Here is a 27,885-nt window from a genome sequence, read left to right on the forward strand (position 1 = left end):
GTGATCAAGTCTCAATGATTACTAATAAAAGAAAGTGAAAACATTATGAAGTCTTACCGTCTCTAATTCCCCTTCTAGGTTACCATGAAAGCTTGTCCCTGGATGATGCAGTACAAACGTTCCAGCAGAGGCAGCTGGTTCCGTCGGCATGGTTGTCACTTGTTCATGCAGTGAATCGGTGACCTTGATTGACCTTGGAAGATTAGATAGAGAGGCCATTGTTGTTGCGAAGAAGATGATTGTGATCCGATAATAATGTGCCATATGTAAAGCTTAATCTATTTTCTGAAAAACTGTCTAATGGTTTGGCGTCTTAATTTTTATTTGGCGCCTTTGTTTCCCTGGAGGGCCACGCTAATTAGGATTAATCGCTAACTGCGTAATCTGGTGATTGACGGAGAGAATAATCCTGTAATCTCCGTTTATGGTGGGGCCACACAAAAAGAATCGACAAACGGATGCCCTCCACGTGGTACGAAACACGGATAGAAACACAACAACGGAACAGTGAAGCCGCAGCCCTTTACATTGGCCAGGATTTCCACGCACGTGCCGAAAGTGTCCAAATGGCATCGACCGAGACCACAGGGAACAAAGCCACCGGCGAACGACTCCACGCCGGAGTTTGACTCCCTCGCTGGACACAGTCTGGTCCCGTGCAGCACGCATGACAGTATCCAGTATTTCAACACAACAATCTATTCGAATTATCGAGCTGGAAAACTGATTAGAAAAAAAAGAAGTACAGAAAACGAGAATGAGACAGGAGGATAGATAGGCCAACGAGGATAGAAGCTGCTGAACTGAGGCAGTATGAGGCTGGCAGCAAGTTTCATTGTCGCTTGCATCACTGTCTATCCGTTTAGAGTATAGACACTCTCTCCACAATTCCACATTATCAGGGTTTGATATTTCGGACTGAAATTTCGATCATTTTGCGGACCCCTCCGATACGATATTATTTGGGCCAAAATTTTGATTTTTTTAATTTTTTATGAATTTCGGTAATATTTGTTCAAATTTGACTAAATTTTGTTCTAAAATTTGGAAATTTCAGAAATTTCGTTATATTGGTACTGCCCGATACAAAGGCCGAAAACGAGAAAGTGAACCCTGATCATGACTCGTGAGACTAACCTGAGTTGTTCTCTGAATTAGTCCAACTGTCCAAGACAATGAAACTTGCTGCTTCTGTGATCACTGATCAGTCATCAGTCTGTGTACAATTTCCTGCGTTCATAATATATAACAGAATAAGGCAGGTGGAAAAATGCTGGCCATATCAAGGCAACAGGCTGGCATGGACCGACGAAAACAACACTGGTAACAGGATATGAATGGGCATGCAGGAATGGTGCAAATTTATGTCCGCTCCTGGAGCTTTTATATGTGTGCCGAGCAAGCATATATACATCTGCAGTACAATTGGAGCATCAACCCAAGACAGCAGCAAAATGATGATATCCACCAAGCAACGCCTCCTCACTCCCATTCTCATTCTCCTCATTTGTTGTTACTCCATAGTCACTGCAGCCAACAATGACACAACCGTCCCTTGTCTCCCAGAGCAAGCTTCTTCCCTCCTACAGCTCAAAAATTCCTTCATCAATAATGCAAACTTATCGTCATGGCGAGCTGGATCGGACTGCTGCCACTGGGAGGGCATCACATGTGGTATGGCCTCCGGCAGGGTCATTTCCCTTGACCTCAGTGAGTTGAACTTGATGAGCAATCGTCTCGATGCTGCACTCTTTAACCTCACCTCTCTTACAAACCTTAACCTTGCTTCCAATTACTTTTGGAGAGCCGAACTCCCAGTATCTGGGTTTGAGAGGCTCACAGATATGATCCACCTCAACTTCTCACACAGCAACTTTTATGGTCAGATCCCCATTGGACTTGCTTGCCTCATGAAACTTGTCACTCTTGACTTTTCTAGTAATGATGGGTTGTATTTCGATGAACCAAGTTTCCAAACCGTCATGGCAAACATGAGCAACCTGAGGGAGCTCCATCTTGATGAGATAGAAATTTTCGGATCAACTTGGTCAGTTGTTTTAGCAGACAACATTCCTCAACTCGAGATTCTTAGCTTGTTTGCGTGCCGTATATCTGGTCCTATTCACTCTTCCTTCTCAAGGCTTCGTTCCTTAAAGGTGATCAACCTTGGATACAATTTTGGACTCCCCAGCAAAGTTCCTGAGTTCTGTGCTGAATTATCTTCTTTGAGCATTCTTGAAATTGCAGGCAATTCTTTTGAAGGGCAGTTCCCAACAAAAATCTTCCACCTAAAAAGTTTGAGAACGCTTGATTTGTCTCATAACCCCAATCTTTCTATTAACCTACCAGAATTCCCTGATGGAAATAATCTAGAAACACTAGGTCTAGCAGCAACCAATTTATCTTATCACATACCGTCCTCATTTGCCAATCTCAAGTCCTTGAAGCGTTTGGGTATGAGCACGGCACGAACTTCCAAGGAGCTGCCCTCTTTATTAGATAAGCTTCCTTCATTGACAGAACTGGAATTGCAAGGATCGGAATCAGGCTTGGAGAAGGCGGTATTATCTTGGGTAGGCAACCTTAAGCAGCTGACTGCTTTGGAGCTTGTATCGTACGATTTCTCTGAATCGGCACCCTCCTGGATAGGCAATTTGACGAATTTGAAGTTTTTGTGGATCTGGGACTGCAATTTCTCTGGGTCAATAATACCATATCAGATTGGCAATCTTGCAAAATTGGAGACCTTGGACTTTAGAGGGTGCGAGTTCTTTGGACAGCAAATACCACCGTGGATCGGTAATTTTACGAAGTTGGCAAATTTAGAGATGGATAGTTGTGGCTTCTCTGGGTCGATACCCTCAACAATAGGGAATCTGACCCAACTGGAAAGTCTGCGGATCACATCTAATCCCCAACTCAACGGTAAGTCTTTATACGACGGCTACTTCTTCCTTCATACATATGCAATTTAAAATATCATCATAAAATAAATTTATTCAAAATGCCACCAAGCGAGTGCTGTCGAACACTCAAAAGCTTAAGTAGTAATATATATATTTCTGTATTTTGATTTGGAACGTGAAAACACACATAGTAGATAACATGATAGACTGGTAGTGGTGGAGCAAGTTCCACGTTCTGTTTGATAATTGTGGCTCGCATCTAGATATTAACATCCACCTACAGTAAATCAATGGCGTCTATTTTCAAAAACTTACAACATTTTCCTATCTACAACTAATCTAGGAGCTTAGAAATCTATTGCTACTAAAATATTATAATAGAATGCTAAAAGGAGTAACATGTTTGTTTTGAGAGCCTAGAAGTTACCATGTTAATTGGTGAAAAAAAGAGAATAATGCACACGGATTAATCGGAACGGGTCCATATTATATTATAACAACTAGCATGGTGCCCCGCACAAATTGCGCGGCTAGCATTCTTATATTATAGTAGCATATATTTTTTTTCTTATTTTTTATTAAAATATCATAAATAACAAGATAATTTAAAATTGTACTAACTTGAATAAACTATCAATGTGCAATATTCATATTATGTTGTATATATGTGATAGGTATTAATTATTTTTTTAATACCGAATTTTAGTTATTTCTAAATTATATTGCTAGATGGACTCTAGACTCCTCTTCCAACATTCTTTAATTTTTTTTAATTATGAATTTCTATAATTTATAAATTGTGTTCCTATATTTTTATTTTAAATTCAAATTTTTAGTTATTTCTAAATTATACTCCTATATGAACTCTAGACTCCTCTTCCAATATTTCATATTTTTCAATTCCGAATTTCCGTTATTTATAAATTGTGTTTCTATATGGACTGTAGACTATAATTATAATATTGCTTTTTTAAAAAAAATGAACTTTTCATTATTTCTAATTTAATTTCTATATAGACTCTAAACTCATCTTTCGATATTATTTATTTTTTAATTTCAAATTTCAGTTACTTCGGAATTGTATTCCTATATGGACTCTAGACTATTGTTCCAAATTTTATTTTCTAATTTCTAATTTTAGTTATTTGTAAATTGTATTTCCATAATTACTCTAAACTCTACTTTTAATTTTATTATTTTTATTCTGAATTTTAATTAATTCTAAATTCCTATATAGACTTTATACTCTTCTTCCAATATTCCTTATTTTAATTCCTAATTTTTATTATTTCTAAATTTTATTTCTATATAGACTCTAAACTTATCTTTCAATATTTCTTTTTTTTAATTCTGAATTTTAATTATTTTTAAATTATATTTCTATATGGACTCTATATTCTTCTTTCAATATTCCTTTTTTTAAATTTCGATTTTTCGTTATTTCTAAATTTTATTTTCTATATGAACTCTAACCTCTATTTTTATTTTTCTTATTTTTTAATTCCGAATTTCCATTAATTCTATTGTATACTGGTTGTATACTGGTACAGACCCTAGTCTTCTCGTCCTATATTCCTTATTTCTAATTCTGAATTTCAGCTATTTTTAAATTGTATTTCTATATGAACTCTGTCTATTTCTTTCTATCCTATTAATATAAGAATTTTTAGACCATGAGAGTGAATTTTTTTTATTTCAAATTTTCGTTATTTCTAAATTGTATTTCTATATGAACTCTAACCTCTACTTTTATTTTTTTTCTTATTTTTTTAATTCCGAACTTCCATTAGTTCTATTGTATAATGGTATGGACTCTAGTCTTCTCTTACTACATTCCTTCTTTTTAATTCTGAATTTCAGCTATTTTTAAATTTTATCTTCTCTACTTTTATTTTTAAATTTTATTCCTGTATGGACTCTTTTTTTCCTATTTCTTCGATTAATATGAGAATTTCTAGGCCATAAGAGCGAATATGGAGCCTTCTTTTTTATTTATTTAATAAGTTAAAGGGAAGATGCTTATTGGTCCATGGTTTTATTATATAAAAGGGAAAAGCTAAACGTATGAACAATTTGTTACCAACTTTTTTACAAACGTTGATGTGACACATCCACTACTGCAAAATTGATTTTTGGACGAGACCCCCTCCAAGTTGTAGGTGGACCATAACTACTTTCGCCTGTAAAAATTGCTCCTTTGAGTACGGTTCAAGGGTCGCATGCAAAAATATATTTTGCAGATGACCCTTAAGAGGCCTGCCTGCAATGTTGCACCTTAAGGGGTCTCTTACGAAAATAGATTTTCGCAAGTGAGCAACATGGAGAGCAAGTGGGCCACACGCGTCACCGCACTACATTTTTTCATATTTTTTTCTCCTCTCCACTCACGCACACTACTTATTTTCTCTTCTCTCCTTGGCTCCACCTCCCATCACTCCTCTCCTACTCCCTCTCCTCATCTCTTTCCCATTCCCTCCCTTCTCTTCTTCAGCGACTGAGATGGAGGCGACAGTAGGCTCACTCAGGTGCGATGTTGACGCGCGTGACGACAGTGCCGGCGACAGCAAATACAGCAACGACCTCGAGGGCAGCTGATCCGGTGGCGCCGCCCTAGGCCCCGGGAGGGGCGACGACAATGGCGGGCGGTGGATCCGACAGCGCCGTCCTCGAGGGGCAACGACGAGCTCAAAGAGGATGGGAAGCTAGAGTTTTGGCCGAAATTGTTTTTGTGGAACTTTTATTTGTTTTCTCCAAAATCATTTTCGCAGCGGTTGGCATAGGTGACCACGTGAACATCATGTTTTTGCATGCGGTTACTCAACATGCATGGGAAAATGTTGATTTTCGCATATACCTAGGTTCAGGCGGGCCGTCTAGCTGCCTGCGAAAATTGATTTTGATCACATGCAAAAAATGATTTTGTAGTAGTGATCATGGTTAAATCTTTATTAGTGCCTTCCAAGTAACTAAATCAAACTTTGTTAGTAGAATTTTATAAAAAATGTTTTAGTATCTCTAGCAAACAATTATATATATAGAACCAAAAGCAATGCTTCTTTTTATCAAATACAATATTTTAAATAAATGTTAATGTAACCATGTGCAATATTACGGAAAATCAGCTTAGTTTGGTTAACTCGGACGAATGAGTTGTCTTGGTTCAAGTGCGTCCTAAGGTACCAGACTGTCAGTTCAGTGAACATTCATCTTTGAACTTTTTGACTAGTATACTGCACTTGCATGCAGGGAAAATTCCACAATCGTTGTTCGCTCTTCCGAGGCTGGAAAATGTTTACCTTCAAGAAAACCAGCTTTCTGGTTCACTAGAAGACATTCCTTACCCTTTAACTTCATCTCTGTTATGTATTGACTTAGCCAACAATCAACTATCAGGCCCGATACCCAACTCACTTTTTCATCTTACAAATCTTAATTATCTCATTCTTGAATCAAATAAATTCACAGGCACAGTTGAACTTAGCTCTGTCTGGAAGCAGAAGAATCTATTTATCCTAAGCCTGTCAAACAATTTGATATCACTCATAGATGATGAAGGTTAAACAGTGCCTCCTTATCTTCCTAACATCAAGTACTTATACCTGTCATCTTGCAACCTTACAAAAATTCCAGGCACATTAAAATATCTTGATGCGGTTTCCCTTCTTGACCTTTCGAGTAATCAAATAACGGGGGCTATACCAAATTGGATATGGGAGAATTGGAAGGGCCACCTTAATATTTTGAACCTCTCGTGCAACATGTTAACTACTTTGGAACAATCTCCTTCTCTTGTTAATATGTCCAATTTAGCTTATCTTGATCTCAGTTTCAATAGACTTCAAGGAAGCATACCAATACCAGTAACCACATCCAGTGAGATCGCATTGGACTACTCAAACAACCACTTCTCTTCAATAGTACCGAACTTTGGCATATATCTTGAAAACGCCAGCTATATTAATTTCTCCAATAATAAACTAAGTGGCAATGTACCATCTTCGATTTGTAATGCAAGCAAAGCCATTATCACGGACTTATCTGGCAACAACTACAGTGGATCAGTACCAGCATGTCTTACAGGAAGTGTAAACTTAAGCGTATTGAAATTGAGAGACAACCAATTCCATGGGGTGTTACCTAACAATAGTAGAGAGGGGTGCAATCTTCAGTCAATAGATGTGAATGGAAACCAAATTGAAGGTAAACTACCTAGATCACTATCATACTGCCAATATTTGGAGCTCCTGGATGCTGGAAATAATCAGATTGTTGATTCTTTTCCATTTTGGTTGGGTAAACTTCCAAATCTCCGAGTCCTTGTCTTAAGATCCAACAAACTCAATGGCACAATAAGGGGTCTTAAAGGTTGTCACCAAAATTGTAATCACTTCAAAAGGTTGCAAATAATTGATTTGGCCTCCAACCATTTCTCTGGCAACATACATCCAGAATGGTTTGAGCATTTTCAATCAATGATGGAAAATGACAACGATGAGGGACACATATTAGAGCATACCACAAACACAAAAATACCATTGCTCTATCAGGATATTACGGTTGTCAATTACAAAGGGGGCACTCTTATGTTCACTAAAATCCTAACCACCTTCAAAGTAATTGATCTCTCAGATAACTCATTTGGTGGTCCTATTCCAAAGTCATTGGGGAAGCTTGTTTCACTACGTGGACTTAACCTGTCACACAATGCCTTCACAGGACACATTCCATCGCAGCTTAATTCTCTGACTCAGCTGGAGTCATTGGATCTCTCTTGGAACAAACTCTCAGGGGAAATCCCTCCTGAGTTAGCTTCTCTAACTTCTCTTGCTTGGTTGAATCTTTCGTACAACAACTTGACCAGAAGAATACCGCAGGGTAACCAGTTCGGGTCATTTAGCAACAGCTCCTTTGAAGGTAATGTCAACCTCTGTGGAAAGCCACTCTCTAAACAATGTGATACTCCAGGCTCAACATCTCCAAGTGCATCAGCTCCTTCAGGTACCAACAGTTTCTGGCAGGACAGACTTGGCGTGATCCTTTTGTTCATCTTTTCTGGCCTGGGGTTCACAGTGGGCTTCATATTGGCAGTCTGGTTCGAATCATTGTGCCACATAGAACGATGGAATCGCAAAAAACGATGATTGTTAGTATACACTATATGTATGGTGTTTATCCACCTACGGACATGATATATGTGTATGTGTGTACTCGTAATTAGTGAGAATTTAAATTCATTTTCTGTTGATAAGAATGCAGCCTTCTGCTTTGCATAGTTTTGTATATGTGATTATCAGGTCTAGTGGCGCCATCTATAAGCAATGTGCTCTTTGCGCTAACCTGTGCGGTGGGCCGGTGGCGCATTCTCTTGAACACCTGGTGGCCCTCGTGGTGTGGTGGTGGAAGAAGAGGGCGATGACGAAGCAGACGGACAGGACGGGACATCCCAGTAGCGATCCATTGATTGCCGACTGCAATATCTGCTTGAAAAGTGCAACATCTGGAACCTTGGATACCATCTCACCTTCCTCTCCGCCCCCCTCATCCTCACCCCCTTACAACCTCATGCCCCATTCCGGCGAGGTCCAAGTGGTGGCGGTTATCACGGATTGGGATGTGCGGGACCGCCTGAGGTGGGGGAGAAGGACAGCGAGGGGTGGAAGTCTCGCCGCAGCTGGTGGCGGCGCCGCCGCAGGCCCTCCAGGGCGGCATGCGCTTCAGCCTTCAGGCAGGGCGTGCACCATGCAGGAGAGGGAGATCGTTCCGAGCTCGCCAGGAGGATGGCCGGGAGAGATCCCCGCCCTTGTGCAGACGCTGCCGCCTCTGACCCGCCGCTGCACATCTTCAATCGCCGGCCGGGTCGCCGGGAAAGCAGCCGGAGGCGGGACATGGCCGCGGCCCCGTCTGGTGTTCGCCGCAACATAACAGGCTTTCCGTGGGCCTCCAAACATCTCGGCCCGTACATGTCGAAGTAGTTGACCTAGTAAACGGCCCACTGCCTAGACAGCACATGGACACATGGATGGGCCGACAACATCACGGCCTGTTCAGAGACCGCACCATCGGTCTATCGCGCTCACCCGCCCAGTCACGGTCTCACGGAGGCGTAGAAGTGATCGAAGTGTTAAATCCTAGATTTCACACTGCTAATTGTATTTCTTTTAATGGTAGATGTACACGTTGACGGCAAGGCGCATGTAATAATTTTATTAATCTTAAGATATACCGATCCAGTCTTCCGGAGGTGTTTATAGGGATAGGATGAGTATGTGCGCGTTGTGAGCGCTTGTGTTTGTGCTGTGTTTTTTAAAAATGAAAAATGGTTTTGCGACTAAACTACATGTTGGTGACGTGACGCTGGCAAAGTATGCACGGCAGCTAGCTGGCCAGCTGGTGCTATCGGATTTGTATGTTTCGTGGTACTTCTGTGTTCATCGTCTGACCAGGGCACGGCCGCGACAACGACGCATGTACACTTGTTCACAGCCAGTTCAATCTCTAAGTGCGATTGACGTCTCGCACGATTACGATGCCAAGTTGTCAATGGCTTCGTTTCAACAAAAAAACATTTGCCTTGACTTGAATAATCTACCTTTCTGGCCATAGGCAGATAGCCAGATATGTAGGAAGTTTTTAAAAATCGAGCTTACAAAAGGGCATTTTCCCTAAGCATAAAGTCCAATCGAAGATTGTAAATCTTCTTGTGCTCAAACAAAGGATCTCTGTCTGAGTCAGACAGTCATAAAATTAGTTGTTTCAAGCATACAACAATCAAAGGCGCCAAAATGTGTACCAGGCAAGCTCGACGACGGTACTACGAGACATCGTTACTCGTACTGATGCTCCTCCTCCTCCTACAAGCTAGGCTCGCGCAATCGCTTCCTCCATGCTCGCCGGACCAGGCCACGGCGCTGCTCCAGCTGAAGCGGTCGTTCACCGTGAACACCGCGTCGGCCACCGCCTTCCGGTCATGGCGCGCTGGCACCGACTGCTGCCACTGGGCGGGCGTCCGCTGCGACGACGACGACAACGACGCCGCCGCGAGCGGGAGCACCGGCCGCCGCGCCACTTCCCTCGATCTCGGCGGCCGCGGCCTGCAGAGCGGCGGCCTTGACGCTGCCGTCTTCAGCCTCACGTCGCTGGGGTATCTCAACCTCGGCGGCAACGACTTCAACGCGTCACGGCTCCCGGCCGTCGGGTTCGAGCGGCTCACCGAGCTGACCCATCTCAACATCTCCCCACCCAGCTTCACAGGCCAGATACCGGCAGGTATAGGACGCCTCACCAACTTGGTTTCTCTCGATTTATCAACTCTTTTCTATGTGATCAATCAAGAAGACGATCGTGCCGATATCATGGCACCTTCGTTTCCCAACTGGGGCTTCTGGAAGGTAGATTTTCTGAGGTTGGTTGCAAATCTTGACAATCTGAGGGAGCTCTATCTTGGCTTTGTGTATATGTCCAATGGAGGGGAAGGATGGTGCAACGCTCTGGTTAATTCCACTCCAAAAGATCAGGTTCTGAGCCTACCATTTTGCAAGATCTCAGGTCCCATCTGTCAGTCTCTCTTCAGCTTGCCATATCTCTGTTGTTGACTTGCAAGAAAATGACTTGTATGACCTGAGTTCTTCGCCGATTTGTCCTCCCTTGGTGTTCTTCAACTCTCAAGAAACAAGTTGGAGGGTTTATTTCCAGCAAGGATCTTCCAGAACAGAAAATTAACAACCGTAGATATTAGCTACAACTACGAAATCTATGGCAGTTTTCCCAATTTTTCACCCAATAGTAGTTTGATCAATTTGCATCTCAGTGGTACCAAGTTCTCTGGTCAGATACCAACCTCCATTTCTAATCTCACAGGTCTGAAAGAGCTGGGTCTTAGTGCCAATGATTTCCCTACAGAGCTACCATCTTCTCTAGGAATGCTTAAATCCTTGAACTTATTAGAGGTTTCTGGGCAAGGCCTAGTAGGATCAATGCCAGCTTGGATAACAAATCTAACATCTCTGACAGAGCTTCAGTTTTCTAATTGTGGCTTGTCTGGATCATTACCATCTTCCATAGGCAATCTCAGAAATCTCAGGAGACTATCTTTATTCAAGTGCAGTTTTTCTGGAAACATACCATTGCAAATATTTAACTTGACACAACTGCGGAGCTTGGAACTTCCAATCAACAACTTTGTGGGGACAGTGGAACTTACCTCATTCTGGAGACTACCATATTTATCAGACCTTGCTCTTCAAATAATAAATTATCTGTGGTGGACGGTTTAGTCAATGACTCAGTAGTGCGTTCTCCCAAAGTAGCAGAATTGAGCCTAGCATCCTGCAACATATCAAAGTTTCCCAATGCAGTAAAGCATCAAGATGAGCTACACGTAATTGACCTTTCAAATAACCAAATGCATGGGCCAATACCTCGATGGGCATGGGAAACTTGGAAGGAATTGTTCTTCTTGGACCTGTCAAATAATAAGTTTACCAGTATAGGACACGACTCTTTGCTCCCCTGCTTGTACACAAGATACATCAATCTCAGTTATAACATGTTTGAAGGGCCCATACCTATACCTAAAGAGAATTCAGACTTGGAGTTAGATTACTCAAATAATCGGTTTTCGTATATGCCATTTGATTTAATTCCTTATCTTGCCGGTATACTATCTCTAAAGGCCTCTAGGAACAATATCTCTGGAGAAATCCCATCAACATTCTGCACTGTTAAGAGTCTTCAAATCCTTGACCTCTCCTACAATATCTTAAATGGTTCAATTCCTTCTTGCTTAATGGAGAATTCTTCAACAATAAAAGTACTAAACTTGAAGGCGAACCAACTTAACGGAGAGTTGCCGCACAATATCAAGGAAGATTGTGCATTTGAGGCATTGGATTTCAGCTACAATCGATTTGAAGGGCAACTGCCCACATCATTAGTTGCTTGCAAAAACTTGGTGGTACTTGATGTTGGGAACAATCAAATTGGAGGCTCTTTCCCATGTTGGATGCATCTTCTTCCTAAACTTCAAGTCCTTGTCCTGAAGTCCAATAAGTTCTACGGACAGTTGGGGCCTACTCTTACCAAAGATGATGACTGTGAATTACAGCATCTCCGAATTCTTGATCTAGCTTCAAACAATTTCTCGGGCATATTGCCTGATGAATGGTTTAGGAAATTAAAAGCTATGATGTCAGTCTCCAGTAACGAAATATTGGTCATGAAAGATGGAGATATGTATGGCACATATAACCATATAACATATCTTTTTACTACTACGGTTACATATAAAGGACTTGACTTGACATTTACTAAGATCTTAAAGACCTTTGTACTAATTGATGTCTCAAACAATAGGTTCCATGGCAGCATTCCTGAAACTATTGCCACACTAAGCGTGCTCAGTGGTCTCAACATGTCACATAATGCTCTTACAGGACCAATTCCCAACCAGCTTGCTAGTCTGCATCAACTTGAGTCTTTGGACCTCTCTTCAAATAAGCTTTCTGGGGAGATCCCTCAAAAATTAGCATCCTTGGACTTCCTATCAACATTGAACCTATCAAATAATATGCTGGAGGGAAGAATACCAGAGTCACCTCATTTCTTGACACTCCACAATAGTTCATTTATAAGAAATGCTGGTTTGTGTGGGCCTCCACTGTCAAACGAATGCAGCAACAAATCAACATCTTCTGAAGAGAAATCTGTAGACGTTATGCTATTTCTCTTCGTTGGATTGGGTTTTGGTGTTGGGTTCGCTATTGCAGTTGTAGTTTCATGGAAACCTTGCATTGGCAAATAATCTTTGAAGGAATCCACCCTTTTTTTATATTTATCTGTTCAGGAGTCTGCCAGTCTGCTTCCCCTTGTAATTTTAGCTGTAATTGTAGCTAGCATGTATATAATACTATGTGCATGGACAACACTTTTCCATCATGCATGCATCCTATAAGATTAGTTGTTTATTACCTTGAAAATTTTATACAAGCCAACAAACAATTGTTATGTCTGAAACAAGAAAGGAATTGAAATGCATGACCTGTATGTGGCATTATTAGGGTCAGTTTAACTTGTAGCATAGATCAGTGAGCTATATATCATGATCTTGTGTTTGAAGTACATACTTACGCAGAACTTACTTTGAGTACCAAACAACCATACTAGAACAAAATTTTCTGTGTGAAGAACTGAAGTCTGAAGATCACATAATTACGCGTTGGAATGAAACTTTCTGTGAAAAGATCACTTGCAATACAATTGTAATCAGAGTTATATGCTGTTATTCTTACTAGTTGTGTAATACTAGCCCGAATCTTGTATGTGGACCAAATTAGGTAAACATATAGGAACTAAAACTAAATGATGTCATCCGAGAACAATGCACAAGCAAAGCTTAAAATAAACTGAAATAAGAAAACGAAATTCATTAATAAAAACTAAAACTACACGATTCTTTATTAAGTATCAGCTCTACATCTATATCTAAAACTAAAACGGCGTCATATATCAGGTCGCACATTGAACTGCTAGTCTCCTAATAGGCCAATACCACAGCAGAGCAGGAAAATCAACACCGGAACACTAAGCTGCATTCGTAATTTGGTACTAGAATCGTAGTAATTCCAAAATGGGTTCATAATATTCGAGAAATCCTAGATTTCACACACTAACCTGTGCAATGCAGCTGATGGCAGGACCATTCCATCAAACACCTGGCGTGCAGAGCTCCTGAGGACATCGCCATATGGTGACCACATTGGTTGGTCCAATTGGTTGGGATTTCGGTGTACGGGCTGCGGTGGTGGGAATGGGATAGGGGAGTTCGCCGAGTACTCCAACTCCAAAGTGGGATGAAGCGGAGGAGGGGACGACGAGGGGAAGGGCTCGCAAGTGGTGGCCGCTCCTCTCTCTCTCTCTCTCTCGGGTAGTTAACTCATCATATCTTCCTATATAGTTGTACCCACTAAGGAGCATTTACTTGTATAAAGCAAAGCATATAAGAAACCACATCATCAATAATTCTAAGCCATCGAGTTGTATTAGTACATAGTTATCAGCCGTTGGATAAAGAAGCTACTCATCCATTTAATTTAATCATTGATTACTCATCCAGTCACCTCCATTTAACTCATAATCACGCGTGACATTGTTATCCATTTTGCGCATAATACTATGTTTTCTTCTCCCAAGTCATCCGAGATAATGCAAACTTATCTTTTTCTAATATAACTTAAATTATTGTATAAGATGCGATTTTTGTTTTGTTATAAACAATTGGATAACATAAGGTAATTAGACATCATTAACATAAACCTATTTTTGAAACAAGCTTGATATAAAGCAAAGAGGTGCAGGATACTCTAATAGACGACATCCAGATTGTGCATGAAAATAACTTTCGTGCATCATAAGAAATCACAATAACGTTTAAAAAAATAAAAGATGAATGGTATTGTAATAGCATAGGCTATATATTAAGCCACATTATCATTTATTTTGTATATATACAGAGTTACATCTAATCATTTAAAATATTGATTTTATTTGACGATAAAACTAGCAAATCCCGCGGCAAGACGTGGGGTGCCAACTAGTTCATCATATGACAAAACCAATGAACATGCAACCAATAAGTACTAAAATGATTTCTTGGGTTCCGATAAAAAAAATTAATATAGCACATAGTGACTACAAATAAAATGACTTCTTGGGTTTCGATCAAAAATTTAATATAGCACAGTGACTACAAATAGGACTTAGACTTTTGGAAAAACCAAATAATGAAATAGGACTTTGGCTTTTAGAAGGAGGGAGTACATCGTAGGCGTACAGCCGTACACGGCGACCGGCTACATCCTGTGCATATGTGGGTACTATGAAGTGTCATGTAGAACGAAACTGCTCCCGAAATAATGGAAGGAGTCGATTTTCAGTCCTTTTTGTTTCGGGTTAAAATTATTATAATCTAGATTATTAAGTCAGATAATAAGCTGGATTATAATAAGGGACTATCATATATCTGTTGACAGAAAATCCCATCTTCTATCTTTCGAATTTTGGACCATTGGATATGCTTTCAGATTCGTGCAGAACCCTTAACCATAACTCCTCTCCTCCTCCCCCGTTCAGATCGCGCCGCCACCACTCCTCATCCCGTCCCTCGCGCGATTCCCCGCCACCACCCCACCGCACCTTTGCCCGCCTCGCCGACTGGCCGGAAAGAGTCAACGGCGCCGGCGAGGACCCCTGGTGAGCCCTCTCCCCTTCCCCTCTCCCCTCTCCCCTCTCCCCCTTCTCCCCTCTCTTTCTTCTCAACACCGCGACGGCGAGGATGTGAGGTGCCCCCGCCTCGCTGTCTTCCCCGTATCTGGTGGCTCCCCGCCACTAGATCCGCAACCATCGTCCACCGCCTCCTAACCGCACGCTTGCTTTTCCCCTGCCACCAATGCCAGCCCACCGTCATCCTCCATCCCCGCGGCTCTGGCACTGCCGCCGGCGCCTCGCCGCCCGCCCGATCCGCCACCCACCGCCAGGCTGCCGCCTCCCACGGCCCTCCCTCTAAAGCCAGTGAGCTCCCCCTCTTCTCCCTCCCCCTCCCACCCCTCCCACCTCCACCACGTCCTAGGACCCTAACCCGTAGGGTCCTTTGCTGGAGTCTAGGGTGTCGCCAGCGCTGGAGAAGAGGAGGAGGTCACCAGAGTCAGAGGAGAAGGCCTGGAGCACGAATCGCGCAGCTCATCCGATGGTCCAAAATCTGTAAGATTTGGGGATATATTTTTTGTCGACAGAAGGTTAGCAATTCCGTTATAATTAACTAAAGTAGAATAATCTAAAAGATTGTGAGGGTATATCTGATTTTGCAATTAAGTGAGATAAAATAAACTTAAATTATGGAAGGAGTCGGTTTCCACTAGTTTTAAAAGGAGTTTTTTTTAGAAATAGTACAACTTTAATGGAAAATTAGAGTGAATTGCACTTTGGGCCATGTTTTATTACCAAAGTTTCACTTTGGACCACCCTGTACGTAATCTTTTCGCTTTGGACTAGGTAACTTTGCCTTTGTTGCACAGTGAACTACCCTAACTCTTTTCGCTTGTGATGTCTAGCGTCTCTTTAGACAAAAGTATGTCATGCATATAGGTATGAAAGTTTGCTGGCATGCCGTTAACAATTTGCTCGAAGTTATCGAAGAAATGAAAATGTGTTTTGGGGTGGTCCATTGTGCACTAGTCCAAAGTGAAAAGATTAGATAAAGGGTGGTACAAAGTGAAACTTTGGCAATAAAATATGGCCCAAAGTGAAATTATCTCGGAAAATTATAAAAGTAAATGCTGGTTGATAAAATTACAAATTTAGCATCTTGTCAAACAAGCATTGTTCAATAAGCATACCTGTCAAACAACAGCTTGGGCCGTTCGACAGGTTAGTTAGCTTGATTTACCCCCCTAAACTCGAAAATCGGACATTTGACACCCTAAACTCTTAAGACCGGACAAATTACCACCCTAACATGGTTCGAAGCGGTTTTCAGCCTACGTGGCACACACGTGGCGATACAGTCAGCAAAGATAAATAAAAAACAAGTGGGACCCACTTGTCAGCGTTTTTTTCCCTTCCCTTCTCTGCCTCTCTCTCTCGATTCGCAGAGAAGAGAGCACACGGCTACGGCGAACGTGACGCGCTCTGCCTCCGCCTCCACCACCGACCGCCCGAACTCGCCGCCTCCATCGCCGGTTGCCCGAGCTTGCTCTGTGTTCGCCGGCGGATGTGGTTGGACGGCCACGATGCCAACGACCAGGACGACGGACCGTTCGCCGCCTCCACCTCGTGAACAAGAGAAGCAGAGAAGGGAAGGGGAAAAATTGCCGGCTTCCCCGACGACCTCTGCCTCGCCGGCCCGCATGGCGTGTTTTGTGACGACGACGACGATGATGGCAACGCGTCCCATGTTGTCAGCATCTCGCTCGGCTACGTCTCTGACTTCTCTGCCAACCCGAGCTGCGCGGGCGCCCTCCGCCTCCGTCACCGCCACACTCCTCACGTCCGGCCTCCTCGCCGCCTCCTTCCCGCGCCTATGCAGCCTCTTCGTCTACGACTGCTTCGTTGGCGACGATAACACGCGACCGCTCCCGCCGCTCAAGTGGCAGCTCCCTCCCACGCTTCAGTCCAGGACCTCGTGCTCGTCAATAACCCCACGCTCTCCGGCCGCCTCGCCATCTCCACCGCTAGCCTCCCGCTCCTCCGCCGAACGCGGAGGCGGAGGGCGGAGCTGGGAGGCGAGTGGCGGTGCGCATGGCTAGGTCGCTCCGGCCGGCGGCGAGCAGCTGAAGCATCTAGGCCCCCGTTGTGAATTTTGGTAATTAATGACAAGCGCTAATTGTGGACTAACCGTTATCTTTGAGATATTCATTGTGAGTTAGGTTCACTTATTATGTACGCATGGATGATCACCGAAGGATTAAAATTGACGGCGCAAAGCGAAGGAAAAGAAGACGGTAAAACTAGTGCTTTAGTTTTAAATTGATCGAGGTGTAAGGCGATCAAATTTGCTAGTTTATCTTTAGCTTCGCCGTACTATTAAGAGGGGTAATGACCTAGCAAAGAGATGATTTTAATTGCCACATTAGGTCATTTGCATGTAGACTTGTGCTCACATTTTATCACACACACACACACATATGTATTCACTGTGTCTCGGCCTGACCAGGGGCGGTCAGACCGGCCACATAGTGGCGGTCTGACCAGAGTGCCCTGGCCGGTCTGACCGGCCCCAAGTGCGCGGTCTGACCGGTGCATAAGGCCAGTCTGACCGGAGGCACTTGTGCGGTCAGACCGGCCCCCTGGAGGCCGGGATGGTGTTGCTCGGGGTGGCCGATACAAAGCCGACGGAGTGGTATTCGGTCAGACCGAGCTAACGGCGGTCTGACCGAGCCGAGGCCGGTCTGACCGGCCACTCAACGTCGGTCTAACCGGCCAGGCCGATGGGGCCCTCTGATAGGGCTACAACAGCTAGTTTTCTAGCCGTTGCAGAGTAGCACGGTCTGACCGGCCACATACCTCCGGTCAGACCGGCGGCACACAGAGTTGGGGGATTTCGCCCCCAACGGTTAGTTTTGGTTGGTGGGAGTATAAATACTCCCCCTCCAGCATCAAGGGGGCTTTCTTGGCACCCAATTCAATTGCATACACCCCTTGCATCTCTCATACACCCACTTGAGCTTTGTGTTCTTCCATCTAAGTGTTTGAGGGTTGTTCTAGCCAAGAGTCAAGTGCATTTGCTTCCATTGTAGAGCTAGTGTGGCACTTGATCATCTCCGAGCCGCGTCATTGCTTGTTACTCTTGGAGGTTGCCGCCTCCTAGACGGCTTGTGAAGGAGTTGCCCGGTGACCTCTCCGAGAAGATTGTGGAGGAGGCCCGGCGCCGGTTTGTGAGTGGTTTGGAGTTCACCACCTTCGGAGTGAAGGAAGAACTACCCCGAGTGATCGAGGCTTGGGTAGTCCTCTCCGTGGGCCGGCTCCCGCCTTACCCACCCCTTGACGAAGGGGGCGTGCGGTGGCTTTGTGGTTGAGCGGTGGAGTTGGGCTCGCCTCAACGGGGAGTAGGAAACTGGCGAGTTTCCGAACCTCGGTGAAAAATCTCTTGTCTCCTTGTGTCATTTGATTGTCGTATTTACATTTGTGCAATTACATTCCTAGAGACATACTTGAGATCATATCACCCTAGGATTGCAAAACATTGACATAGGAGTGTAATTTACTTTCCTAGAGAATTAATTGAGCCACTATCACCATAGGTTTGCAAAACATAACCTAGTTGCTTAGTTAGACTTAACCCTCACCGAGCCTAGAAACTTAGGTTAGTTTTGATTAAGTGTCATTTAGGTTTTTAAATCGCCTATTCACCCCCCCCTCTAGTCGACATCTCGATCCTACAGCAGCGGCGGGCGCGACGGCCGGGGAGAGGAAATCGTTGGCGCGGCTGTGTGGCTCCGGTTGACGGCGACGACGGTTGATGGGGATGACATGGATGGACGGCGAACTCGTCGCCGTAGCGCACCGCCTCCGATGCCCTCCTCGGCGCCTCCCACCATGCCCTCCACGCTACGCGCGCCACTCGCCGCGCCACCCCGAGGATGATTCATCGCCGGCCGCCTGCCTGAGCAGAGAGAGAGAGAGAGAGAGAGAGAGTGGGAGGGAGGGAGGGAGGCCGTGCATCCCGCTGACTCCCCGTCGGAACCGAGAAGAGGCTCCGCACCTCTCTCCGCCGCCTCCAACACCCTCCTGGCCTCCTCGGCATCGCCCGTTGCCTGCCACGTCCTCCCTGCGTTCTGCCGCCAGCCCGCGCGCGCCGACCACCCGTCCGCCCCAGCACGCCGCCGCCCGCCGCTCATCACCGGCCCCCGCGCACCGACTACCCGTCCGCCTCCACGCGCCTCCACTCACCGTGCTGCACGCTCTGAGCCCGAGAGAGGGGAAAAGGATGAGGAAGAGGGGAAGATAAGGTATGATAGGCGGGTCCCACTATTTTTTAAAAAATAAAATGCTGACTGGATTGCCACGTGTACGCCACGTAGGACAAAACCGCTCTAGATTCGGTCGAAGGGGGTAATTTGTCCGGTATTGAAAGTTCAGGGTGAGCAATGTCTGGTTTTCGAGTTTAGGGGGGTAAATCATACAACCGCGATAGTTCAGGGAGGTAATTCGTACTTTTTACTTTTTAAAAAAGAAAATAGTACATGTGCATGTGCAGCCTACCGAACTCCACAACCCACTCGATGCATGTGCATGCATACACATCCCAAATTCCCAATATTTTAAGCCCAATCGAACAATCTGTTCTTCGACAGTGTGCTAAATTTGTAATTTTAGACAACCAATATCTAATTTTACAATTTTCGTTAAATTTGTATTATTTCTAAAAAAGTTCTTTTAAAAGATTGTGAGGGCACATCCAATTTTGCGATTAAGGGAGATAAAACAGACTTATTCCTTCTCAAATAACAGTATTTCCAACGGTAAATCTAATTGGAGAGGCCTCTCCAATTAGTCTTAACCAGAGACACCCACGTGCTAGTACTTTAGGAGTTTTGGTTGCTATTAGTATATCCAATAGTGCATATCTTGTTTTCTTCTTATAGAATTTTCTCTTAAACTAATTATCCAATCTACAATCTGATTACACCATTACTTTCGTTGCAATTAAATATTTACAACAAGATCTTACATGATTATATTACGATGAAAAATATTTATATTTATAAATTACTTTTATTATATACGTAAGTTACTTTTATCATATATATATAAGTTACTTTTATATTTGACTAAATTACTTCTATACATTCATAATACTCTAAGTTGATTATTTTTATTATTGTTTTTAGTTAATTCTATATTTTGTGGACTTTATAAATCTTCTCTACTTTACTCGTGAATTTACTCTACATAGTTTCTTATTTCAGTTCACTCACAATATAATTATTTCTACTATAGAGAGTTACTTCCTCCGTTTCATAATGTAAGTCATTTTAGCATTGCCCATATTCATATAGATGTTAATGAATCTAGACATAGTTCTAAATTAAAGTTACTTTCTTTTTTGTTATAAATTACTTCTATAATATATGTAAATTACTTTTAAGCTTTACTAAATTTACTTTTATATGTCTAAGAAGTAACTTAGTGAAATCTAAAAGTAATTTAGACATATCATAAAAGTAATTTATGATTTTTCATCAAAATATAATCATGTGAGATCTTGTTGTAAAGATTTAATTGTTACGAACACAACGATGTAATCGGATTATAAATCGTTTGAGTAATTTAAGAGAAACTTCTTTAAGAAGAAAAAATATATAGATATTGAGTGTATTAGTAGCTTTTTTTGAAAAGAAGGGTGTCTCTGTTTAGTACTATCCAGCTAGCACTCTCGGTCTCAGTGTAGTTGTGTACTATTTCCAAACGTAGCACGATTAGTGTCCGAGGTGAATTGGCGGATCTACGGCTACGCGACGTGTCACGTGTGCGGCACTACAGCCATCTGCAAGGAGCGGATATGCTCTCGGATTAATCTGTTTTCGTCCGTAAGTGCTACAGTTTGTGATTTGTCTGATCATGACAAAGGTCTACACGCATGTACACCTGTTCACATAATGACACGATCAAAACATGTTAAGTACGTCCCATGTACGATACGACTACGATGCCAACGGCATCTTTGATTGATTTGATATTAGTATATATCACCATCACACTATCACAATTCACAGTCACACAAGTCAGGCTTGGAGTATTGAACAGGCTCTCTCTAGCTCTACATGTATACAATAGTCATTCACTCATTCTCACTCAGCCGCCACCCGCCAAGATGTCCCCTCGGGTAGCCCAACGAGAGAACGAGCCATTGTTACTTGTACTCGTCCTCCTCATACAAACCTTGATCGCGAGCTCGCTTCCATGCTTGCCGGACCAGGCCTACCTGACCATCTTGCACCGTCTTCATCTCATTTTAGATCTGGTCTACTTCCTAACTTTTTCTTCAAACTTTCAACTTTTTCATCATATCAAAACTTTCATACACACATAAACTTTCAACTTTTCTGTCATATCGTTTCAATTTTAATCAAACTTCTAATTTTAGCGTGAGCTAAATACACCCTAAAGCTTAGCGTACATGGCAGGACACGTCCTCGAATCTTTTCTGCATCTTCGTCAGGCCAACAAACAAGAGCCACAGAGAAGATGCTCCTTTTTCCTTGACCCGGAGAGCAAGTTTAATAGTATAGCTAACTACTAGCTCCAATTCACCTATAGTCAATCTAATAGCTTATTTATACAATATTTATATATTACACTATTAATAATTGGTCCCACCTGTTATGCAAACACCGCGTTTTGAAGTCCGTGCTACAGCTGGCTATAAATCTGTAGCGTGCTACTCTTCTCTCTTCTTATTTATCTTCTTAAAATATGTTTAAAGCTAACTTTGATCCTGCAATTGTACCTGCTCGGATAAATTGATAATGCGGTTTAAACTTTCTATGCCATTGCACTCTCTCTGCCCTAAAATGATCGACCAATGAATTTCAACAGAGACATATCCAGATTCGTTGATATAGGATGAATCATATCTCATCTAAGTTAAGTTATTTTAGGGCAGAGGGAGTACATCTCAAGTCTAAATAATCTAAGTATAGAAAACTCATGGCTACACTTATTTTACGATGAAGATAACTCATGGCTATACTTATTTTACGATGGAGGTAGTAGGTCCGTTTCGTTCCAGATATTCAAACAGTCTGTACGCAAAAAGCCATTCAACGGCCGCGACAGTACATGGGTTGAACGTTAAGCTTACGCTACCACACCGCGACACGGGCTCATATTTCATTTTCTAAAGACTAGCCATGCAGTCATCGACAACGACAGGACTAAAACAGAGGCGTCATTTCACAACAGAAAAATTCACATGTAAGGATCAACGGTTCAACACCATCTTCAGAAGAAAAGAATATGATAAAAATTAAGTTTTTTTATGTAAAATAAGATGATATTAACGTATAATTAATTTAAGTTTTAATTATTATAAACTTAAAAGATCAACTTTCATACTGAAAGTTTTCGCACAAAACACACCGTTTAGTAGTTTAAAAAACGTGCCATAAAAATCTTAATCTTCATCTAACTTTTATTGGAGAAAAATGAAGGGGTTCCAACACTGCATGAACAGTGTCATTGGTTTTTCTTCTTGACTTTAAATGAATGAGCTTACCTTGACTTCGCCCGCCATTCCCACGGAGACGGAGTGAACTCCACGTCCATTGATGGGTTGCTTTACCAGATCGTAGGAAGCAAGATGTTATGTAATCTCACTAGCCAACATAGGGTGCGTTTAGTTCACGTTAAAATTAGAAGTTTGATTAAAATTGAAATGATGTGACGAAAAAGTTAAAAGTTTGTATGTGTAGGAAAGTTTTAATATGATAGAAAAGTTAAAAGTTTGAAGAAAAAATTGGGAACTAAATCAGGCCATAGGCCATAGATTGTACAGAAACAGGCCTGGATGACACGGGATGTCAAGTTTTCACACGGAGAGGAATGAAATTCGCGATATATATGCATGGTCAGGAGCCAGGATGTCAAGTTTTCACATGATTCAGTAAGCAAGCACCAAGTGAACTCGCAAGATGAACTACACGCATAGATGCCTCCACAGCCACAAACTCCCTCTTCTCATCCTCCTCATTGCCATCGTCGTCATACTCATACAGCCATACTCCATCCATGCTGCTGCCAACAGCAGCAACACCACCATCAGATGCCTGACATCTCAGTCATCCGCCCTCCTCCAGCTGAAGAGCTCCTTCCACGACGCGAGCCGCCTCTCGTCCTGGCAACCGGACACCGACTGCTGCCGATGGGAGGGCGTCACCTGCCGCATGGCTTCTGGGCATGTCGTTGTGCTGGACCTCAGTGATGGTTATCTTCAGAGCAATGGGCTGCACCCTGCACTGTTCAACCTCACCTTGCTCACAAACCTCGCCCTCAGTGGCAATGACTTCATGGGAGCACAACTCCCAGATTCTGGGTTTGAGCGGCTTTCGAAACTTGTCAGCCTTGACCTCTCTGCGACCAACTTTGCTGGCCAGATCCCCATTGGCATTGGAAATCTGAGCAACATGCTTGCTCTTGACTTGTCTCATAACCCCAATTTGTACCTCACGGAGCCAAGTTTTCAGACCTTCATAGCAAACCTGAGCAATCTGAGAGAGCTCTACCTTGATGAGATGGACCTCTCTAGCAGCGGGGCAACTTGGTCAAGCGATGTAGCAGCTTCTGCTCCACAGATTCAGATACTTAGCTTCATGTCATGTGGCTTGTCTGGTTTCATTGATCCCTCCTTCTCACGACTCCGTTCACTGACAATGATCAACGTCAGACTCAATGTCATCAGTGGCATGGTTCCTGAGTTCTTTGCCAACTTCTCTTTCTTAACAATTCTGGAGCTATCTGGCAATGCTTTTGAGGGTCAGTTCCCCACAAAGATCTTCCAACTAAAAAGGCTGCAGTTTATTGATTTATACTGGAACAATAAGCTTTGTGTGCAGTTGCCAGAATTCCTACCTGGTAGTCGTCTGGAAGTGTTGGATCTCATATTGACCAACCGTTCTAACGCCATACCAGCATCAGTGGTCAATCTCAAGTATCTAAAGCATTTGGGCCTTACAACAGTAGAGGCTTCAATGAATTCTGATATCCTTTTGATCAGAGAACTCCACTGGCTGGAAGTTCTCCGGCTCTATGGAGGATCAGGACAAGGGAAGCTGGTGTCGTTCTCTTGGATAGGCAGCCTTAAACATTTGACATACCTGGAGCTTGGCAATTACAACTTCTCTGGATTGATGCCCTCTTCGATTATCAATCTTACAAATCTGACAAGTTTAACGCTCTACAATTGCAGCATGTCTGGGCCCATACCTTCTTGGATTGGGAACTTGATCCAACTCAATAATTTGAACTTCAGAAACAACAACCTCAATGGTGAGATCCCTACAAGAATTTGAAATCTCAATCATAGCTCAACAGTTTCTAATGGTACAGTAGTACAGTACAGGTGGTAATACTGAATAGAACCTACTCCTTACTTTAAAAGGTTATTGATGTTTTAGTATTTTGCCGCATTGACTAGGAAATGCCCTAGATCACAAGTAACTTAAAAATTAGCTTCTACTCCAGTGAGTCCAGTCCATTTGCACTGCTACTTTTATTTATATTTATAAGAGAGCCTACAAATTATAGCTTGTTGACTATAACTAGATGTGTATGCAGGAACAATTCCAAAGTCCATCTTCGCACTTCCTGCGTTGCAATCACTATATCTAGATTCTAATCAACTTTCTGGTCATTTAGAAGACATCCCTGTTCCATTATCTTCATCTGTGTATGACATTGATTTAAGCAACAATTGGCTTCATGGCCCCATTCCCAAATCATTTTTCTGTCTTCCAAATCTTGAGTATCTCAATCTTGAGTCAAATCACTTGACCGGCATAGTGGAACTTAGGCCTTTCTGGAGACTAAGAAGCCTTTATTTTCTGGGTTTCTCTAACAATAAGCTGTCGGTGATTGATGGAGAAGATTCTCCATCTCAATATCTCCCTAAGATTCAGCACCTAGGACTAGCATGTTGCAACCTCACAAAACTTCCAAGAATTCTGAGACATCTATATGACATTCTTGAGCTAGACCTTTCAAGTAATAAGATTGGTGGAGTTATACCAGGATGGATATGGGAGATTTGGAAGGACACCCTTGGATCATTGGACCTCTCGAACAATGCATTTACTAGCCTGGAGAACTCTCCCTCTCTTGTTACATTTACACATCTAAGCCATCTAAATCTCAGTTTCAATAGACTTCAAGGAGAAATACCCATACCAGCCATATCATTGCCTTATGGTGTAGTTGTATTGGATTACTCAAACAATGGGTTCTCTTCCATACTACGTACATTTGGTAGGTATCTTAACAAAGTAGCCTATATTAACTTGTCCAAAAACAAACTAAAAGGCTATGTACCCATTTCCATTTGTAGTATGAAGAAACTCCAATTCCTGTACTTATCTGATAACAACTTTAGTGGTTTCGTTCCATCTTGTCTGGTAGAAGGCAGAAGCTTAAGGGTACTGAATTTGAGGGGGAATAAATTCAACGGGATGTTGCCTAAGGGCATTAAAGAAGGATGTAAGCTTGAGACTATAGATTTGAACAGCAACCAAATTGAAGGGAGGCTGCCCAGAACACTATCAAACTGCAAAAGTCTGGAACTCCTCGATGTTAGTAACAATCACATCCTCGATCTGTTCCCTTTGTGGCTGGGGAATCTTCCCAAGCTTCGAGTTCTTGTACTGAGATCAAACCAATTATATGGCACAATTAAGGGTCTCCATAATAGTGATCTAACAAGGGATCACTTCTCAAGCTTGCAAATACTTGATTTAGCCAATAACACTCTATCTGGTCAGTTGCCCCCAAAATGGTTTGAGAAACTGAAATCAATGATGGCAAATGTCGATGATGGACAAGTTTTGGAGCACCAAACAAACTTTTCACAAGGATTTATCTATCGAGACATCATCACTATCACATACAAAGGGTTTGATATGACATTCAATAGAATGCTAACTACCTTTAAAGCAATTGATTTCTCAAATAACTCATTTGTTGGAGTTATTCCTGGAACGATAGGGAGTCTTGTTTCACTTCATGGACTTAACATGTCACATAATAATTTCACTGGAGCAATCCCGCAACAGCTTGGTAACTTGGCTCAGCTAGAGTCCTTGGATCTCTCTTGGAACCAGCTCTCAGGGGTAATACCACATGAGTTAACATTTCTAACTTCTCTTTCTTGGCTGAATCTTTCGAATAACAACTTGACTGGAAGAATACCACAGAGCAACCAGTTCTTGTCGTTTTCCAACAGTTCATTTGAAGGTAATTTGGGCCTCTGTGGAAGGCCACTATCCAAAGATTGTGATAGTTCTGGTTCAATAACTCCAAATACAGAAGCTTCTTCAGAAGACAGCAGTTTGTGGCAAGATAAAGTAGGGGTCATCCTAATGTTTGTCTTTGCTGGCTTGGGGTTTGTGGTTGGCTTTATGCTGACAATCATATTTCAACTGGTTTGCCAGGTCAAAGGGGGAACCTACTGTATTTGTTAGAAATATCACTGAATCTACTTTGCTTTGGCTTTGGAAAATAGTGTAGTTATTACTTAAAAGCAGTTTGCCCCGTCACTGTGTGTCCTTACCTAAAATAATAGCGTGAACTTAGAAATGACCTTATTTCCCAGGTATCACTTATGAGTGCTATATAAAATGCTTGTTGAAATTAAGGTCTGGGTTTCTTGTAGATGTTACTTATTAAAAGAATGTTATGGTTTTCTTAATTGGTAAATGAGTCCAACAAAGAATTAGAACTTATGAAAACAGTAAACTGTTACTGGGTACCAATCAGAGCAGCCAGTTAAATTTTGTAATGTCCAAACTACAACAATTTTTTTAAGAAATAGCACAATCTCCAAGTGAGCTCTCATACACCTTGCATACTGTTTTTCTACAGAGCAAACTAGTCAGCTAAACTTTTATAGTTTTATCTCACATCCACAGAAGCTATTAGTTTCCAGTTTCTTATTTTCCCTTTTTATGGCTTCATAGAAGAAATTAACAGGCATTCTAAATATGATCCAGTGTTATGAATTCCATTTAATAAAAACAGAAGCCAAAAGTCCAAGCTGGGCTCGTCTAAGAACAATGCAAAATCAAGGCCGAAAATAGGCTGAAAAACAAAAGGATCTACCAAGCACCAAGTACTCCCTTTGTCCAAAGAAAAGGTGTATCTTGCCTTGTACATGACAATTGAGACATTGAAAATGACTAGAATAGCTACAATTATTATCTCTAGTGACTATATCTATTGCATTCATGAATGGAAAAGGTAAAGCTGGATGGTTACTAGGGGAATAATTGGAATATGAAATACATCCTATATCTTTGTGCATGGTCATTGGAAAGTATGCCTGATATTTTGGAGGAATGGTATAACTCTAAAAATATTGATTTTATTGTATGATCAATAAAAGAGCTATATGTCATATTTGTCCGTGAAGTTCCTTATGATTTCTCAGAAAGATTGACAATGACCTAATAGAAGACAACATTTTCAGTATTAGAGATAAACTATTTTCTTATAGGCCAAATGCAGTGAGAATTGAAATAGACATGTGCGTGTTAGCATGTAGGCGATGATACCAACAGAAAGTGACCCAAGAGTTCGTCATTGTAGGTGCTGAACAATCACATATGCAAGTAAACTGCCATTCCTAATACCACGGCATCAAACATCCAGTAAGAGCTCGTTTTCGATAGATGCTAAGCACAATCAACAATGGAAGAGTATTCTAGGAATCCTAAACCCAAAT

General features: G+C 42.3%; 6 protein-coding genes across 8 annotated transcripts; all 6 read left to right on the forward strand.

Moving 5' to 3' along the window:
- The first annotated feature begins 1,035 nt into the window (after positions 1-1,035).
- Positions 1,036-9,140, forward strand: LOC107277838 (receptor-like protein 7). The gene is made up of 2 exons (XM_066304341.1): positions 1,036-2,925; positions 6,153-9,140. The coding sequence occupies exons 1-2, from the start codon at positions 1,338-1,340 to the stop codon at positions 6,464-6,466; spliced, it is 1,902 nt and encodes a 633-aa protein (XP_066160438.1). The 5' UTR covers positions 1,036-1,337; the 3' UTR covers positions 6,467-9,140.
- LOC136351885 (receptor-like protein 9DC3) lies at positions 6,665-9,140 on the forward strand. Its single transcript, XM_066304346.1, has one exon. It carries the CDS (start codon positions 6,665-6,667, stop codon positions 8,045-8,047), a length of 1,383 nt encoding a protein of 460 aa, XP_066160443.1. The 3' UTR covers positions 8,048-9,140.
- LOC136351072 (uncharacterized) lies at positions 8,157-9,140 on the forward strand. The gene has a single exon (XM_066304348.1). It carries the CDS (start codon positions 8,157-8,159, stop codon positions 8,826-8,828), a length of 672 nt encoding a protein of 223 aa, XP_066160445.1. The 3' UTR covers positions 8,829-9,140.
- Positions 9,141-9,463: 323 nt separating this feature from the next.
- On the forward strand, positions 9,464-13,997 carry LOC107278768 (receptor-like protein 9DC1). Of its 2 annotated transcripts, none has more exons than XM_015766478.3 (2): positions 9,464-10,172; positions 13,588-13,997. In XM_015766478.3, the coding sequence occupies exons 1-2, from the start codon at positions 9,689-9,691 to the stop codon at positions 13,755-13,757; spliced, it is 654 nt and encodes a 217-aa protein (XP_015621964.3). In that variant the 5' UTR covers positions 9,464-9,688; the 3' UTR covers positions 13,758-13,997. The 2 variants fall into 2 exon arrangements, with proteins under 2 accessions (XP_015621964.3, XP_025878749.2); XM_026022964.2 differs by lacking the exon at positions 13,588-13,997 and adding an exon at positions 12,258-12,395 and having other exon boundaries at positions 9,689-10,172.
- LOC112936132 (receptor-like protein 20) lies at positions 10,170-12,839 on the forward strand. Its single transcript, XM_026022959.2, has one exon. It carries the CDS (start codon positions 11,308-11,310, stop codon positions 12,703-12,705), a length of 1,398 nt encoding a protein of 465 aa, XP_025878744.2. The 5' UTR covers positions 10,170-11,307; the 3' UTR covers positions 12,706-12,839.
- Positions 13,998-22,832: 8,835 nt separating the features above from the next.
- On the forward strand, positions 22,833-26,799 carry LOC107277018 (receptor-like protein 7). 2 transcript variants are annotated; one of them, XM_015769454.3, is made up of 2 exons: positions 22,833-24,443; positions 24,732-26,799. In XM_015769454.3, exons 1-2 carry the CDS (start codon positions 23,090-23,092, stop codon positions 26,624-26,626), a joined length of 3,249 nt encoding a protein of 1,082 aa, XP_015624940.2. In that variant the 5' UTR covers positions 22,833-23,089; the 3' UTR covers positions 26,627-26,799. The 2 variants fall into 2 exon arrangements, with proteins under 2 accessions (XP_015624940.2, XP_066162973.1); XM_066306876.1 differs by lacking the exon at positions 24,732-26,799 and having other exon boundaries at positions 22,833-24,702.
- The last annotated feature ends 1,086 nt before the right edge of the window (positions 26,800-27,885 follow it).

This window comes from Oryza sativa, chromosome 1, assembly GCF_034140825.1.
Source record: "Oryza sativa Japonica Group chromosome 1, ASM3414082v1".
Lineage (NCBI taxonomy): Eukaryota > Viridiplantae > Streptophyta > Magnoliopsida > Poales > Poaceae > Oryza > Oryza sativa.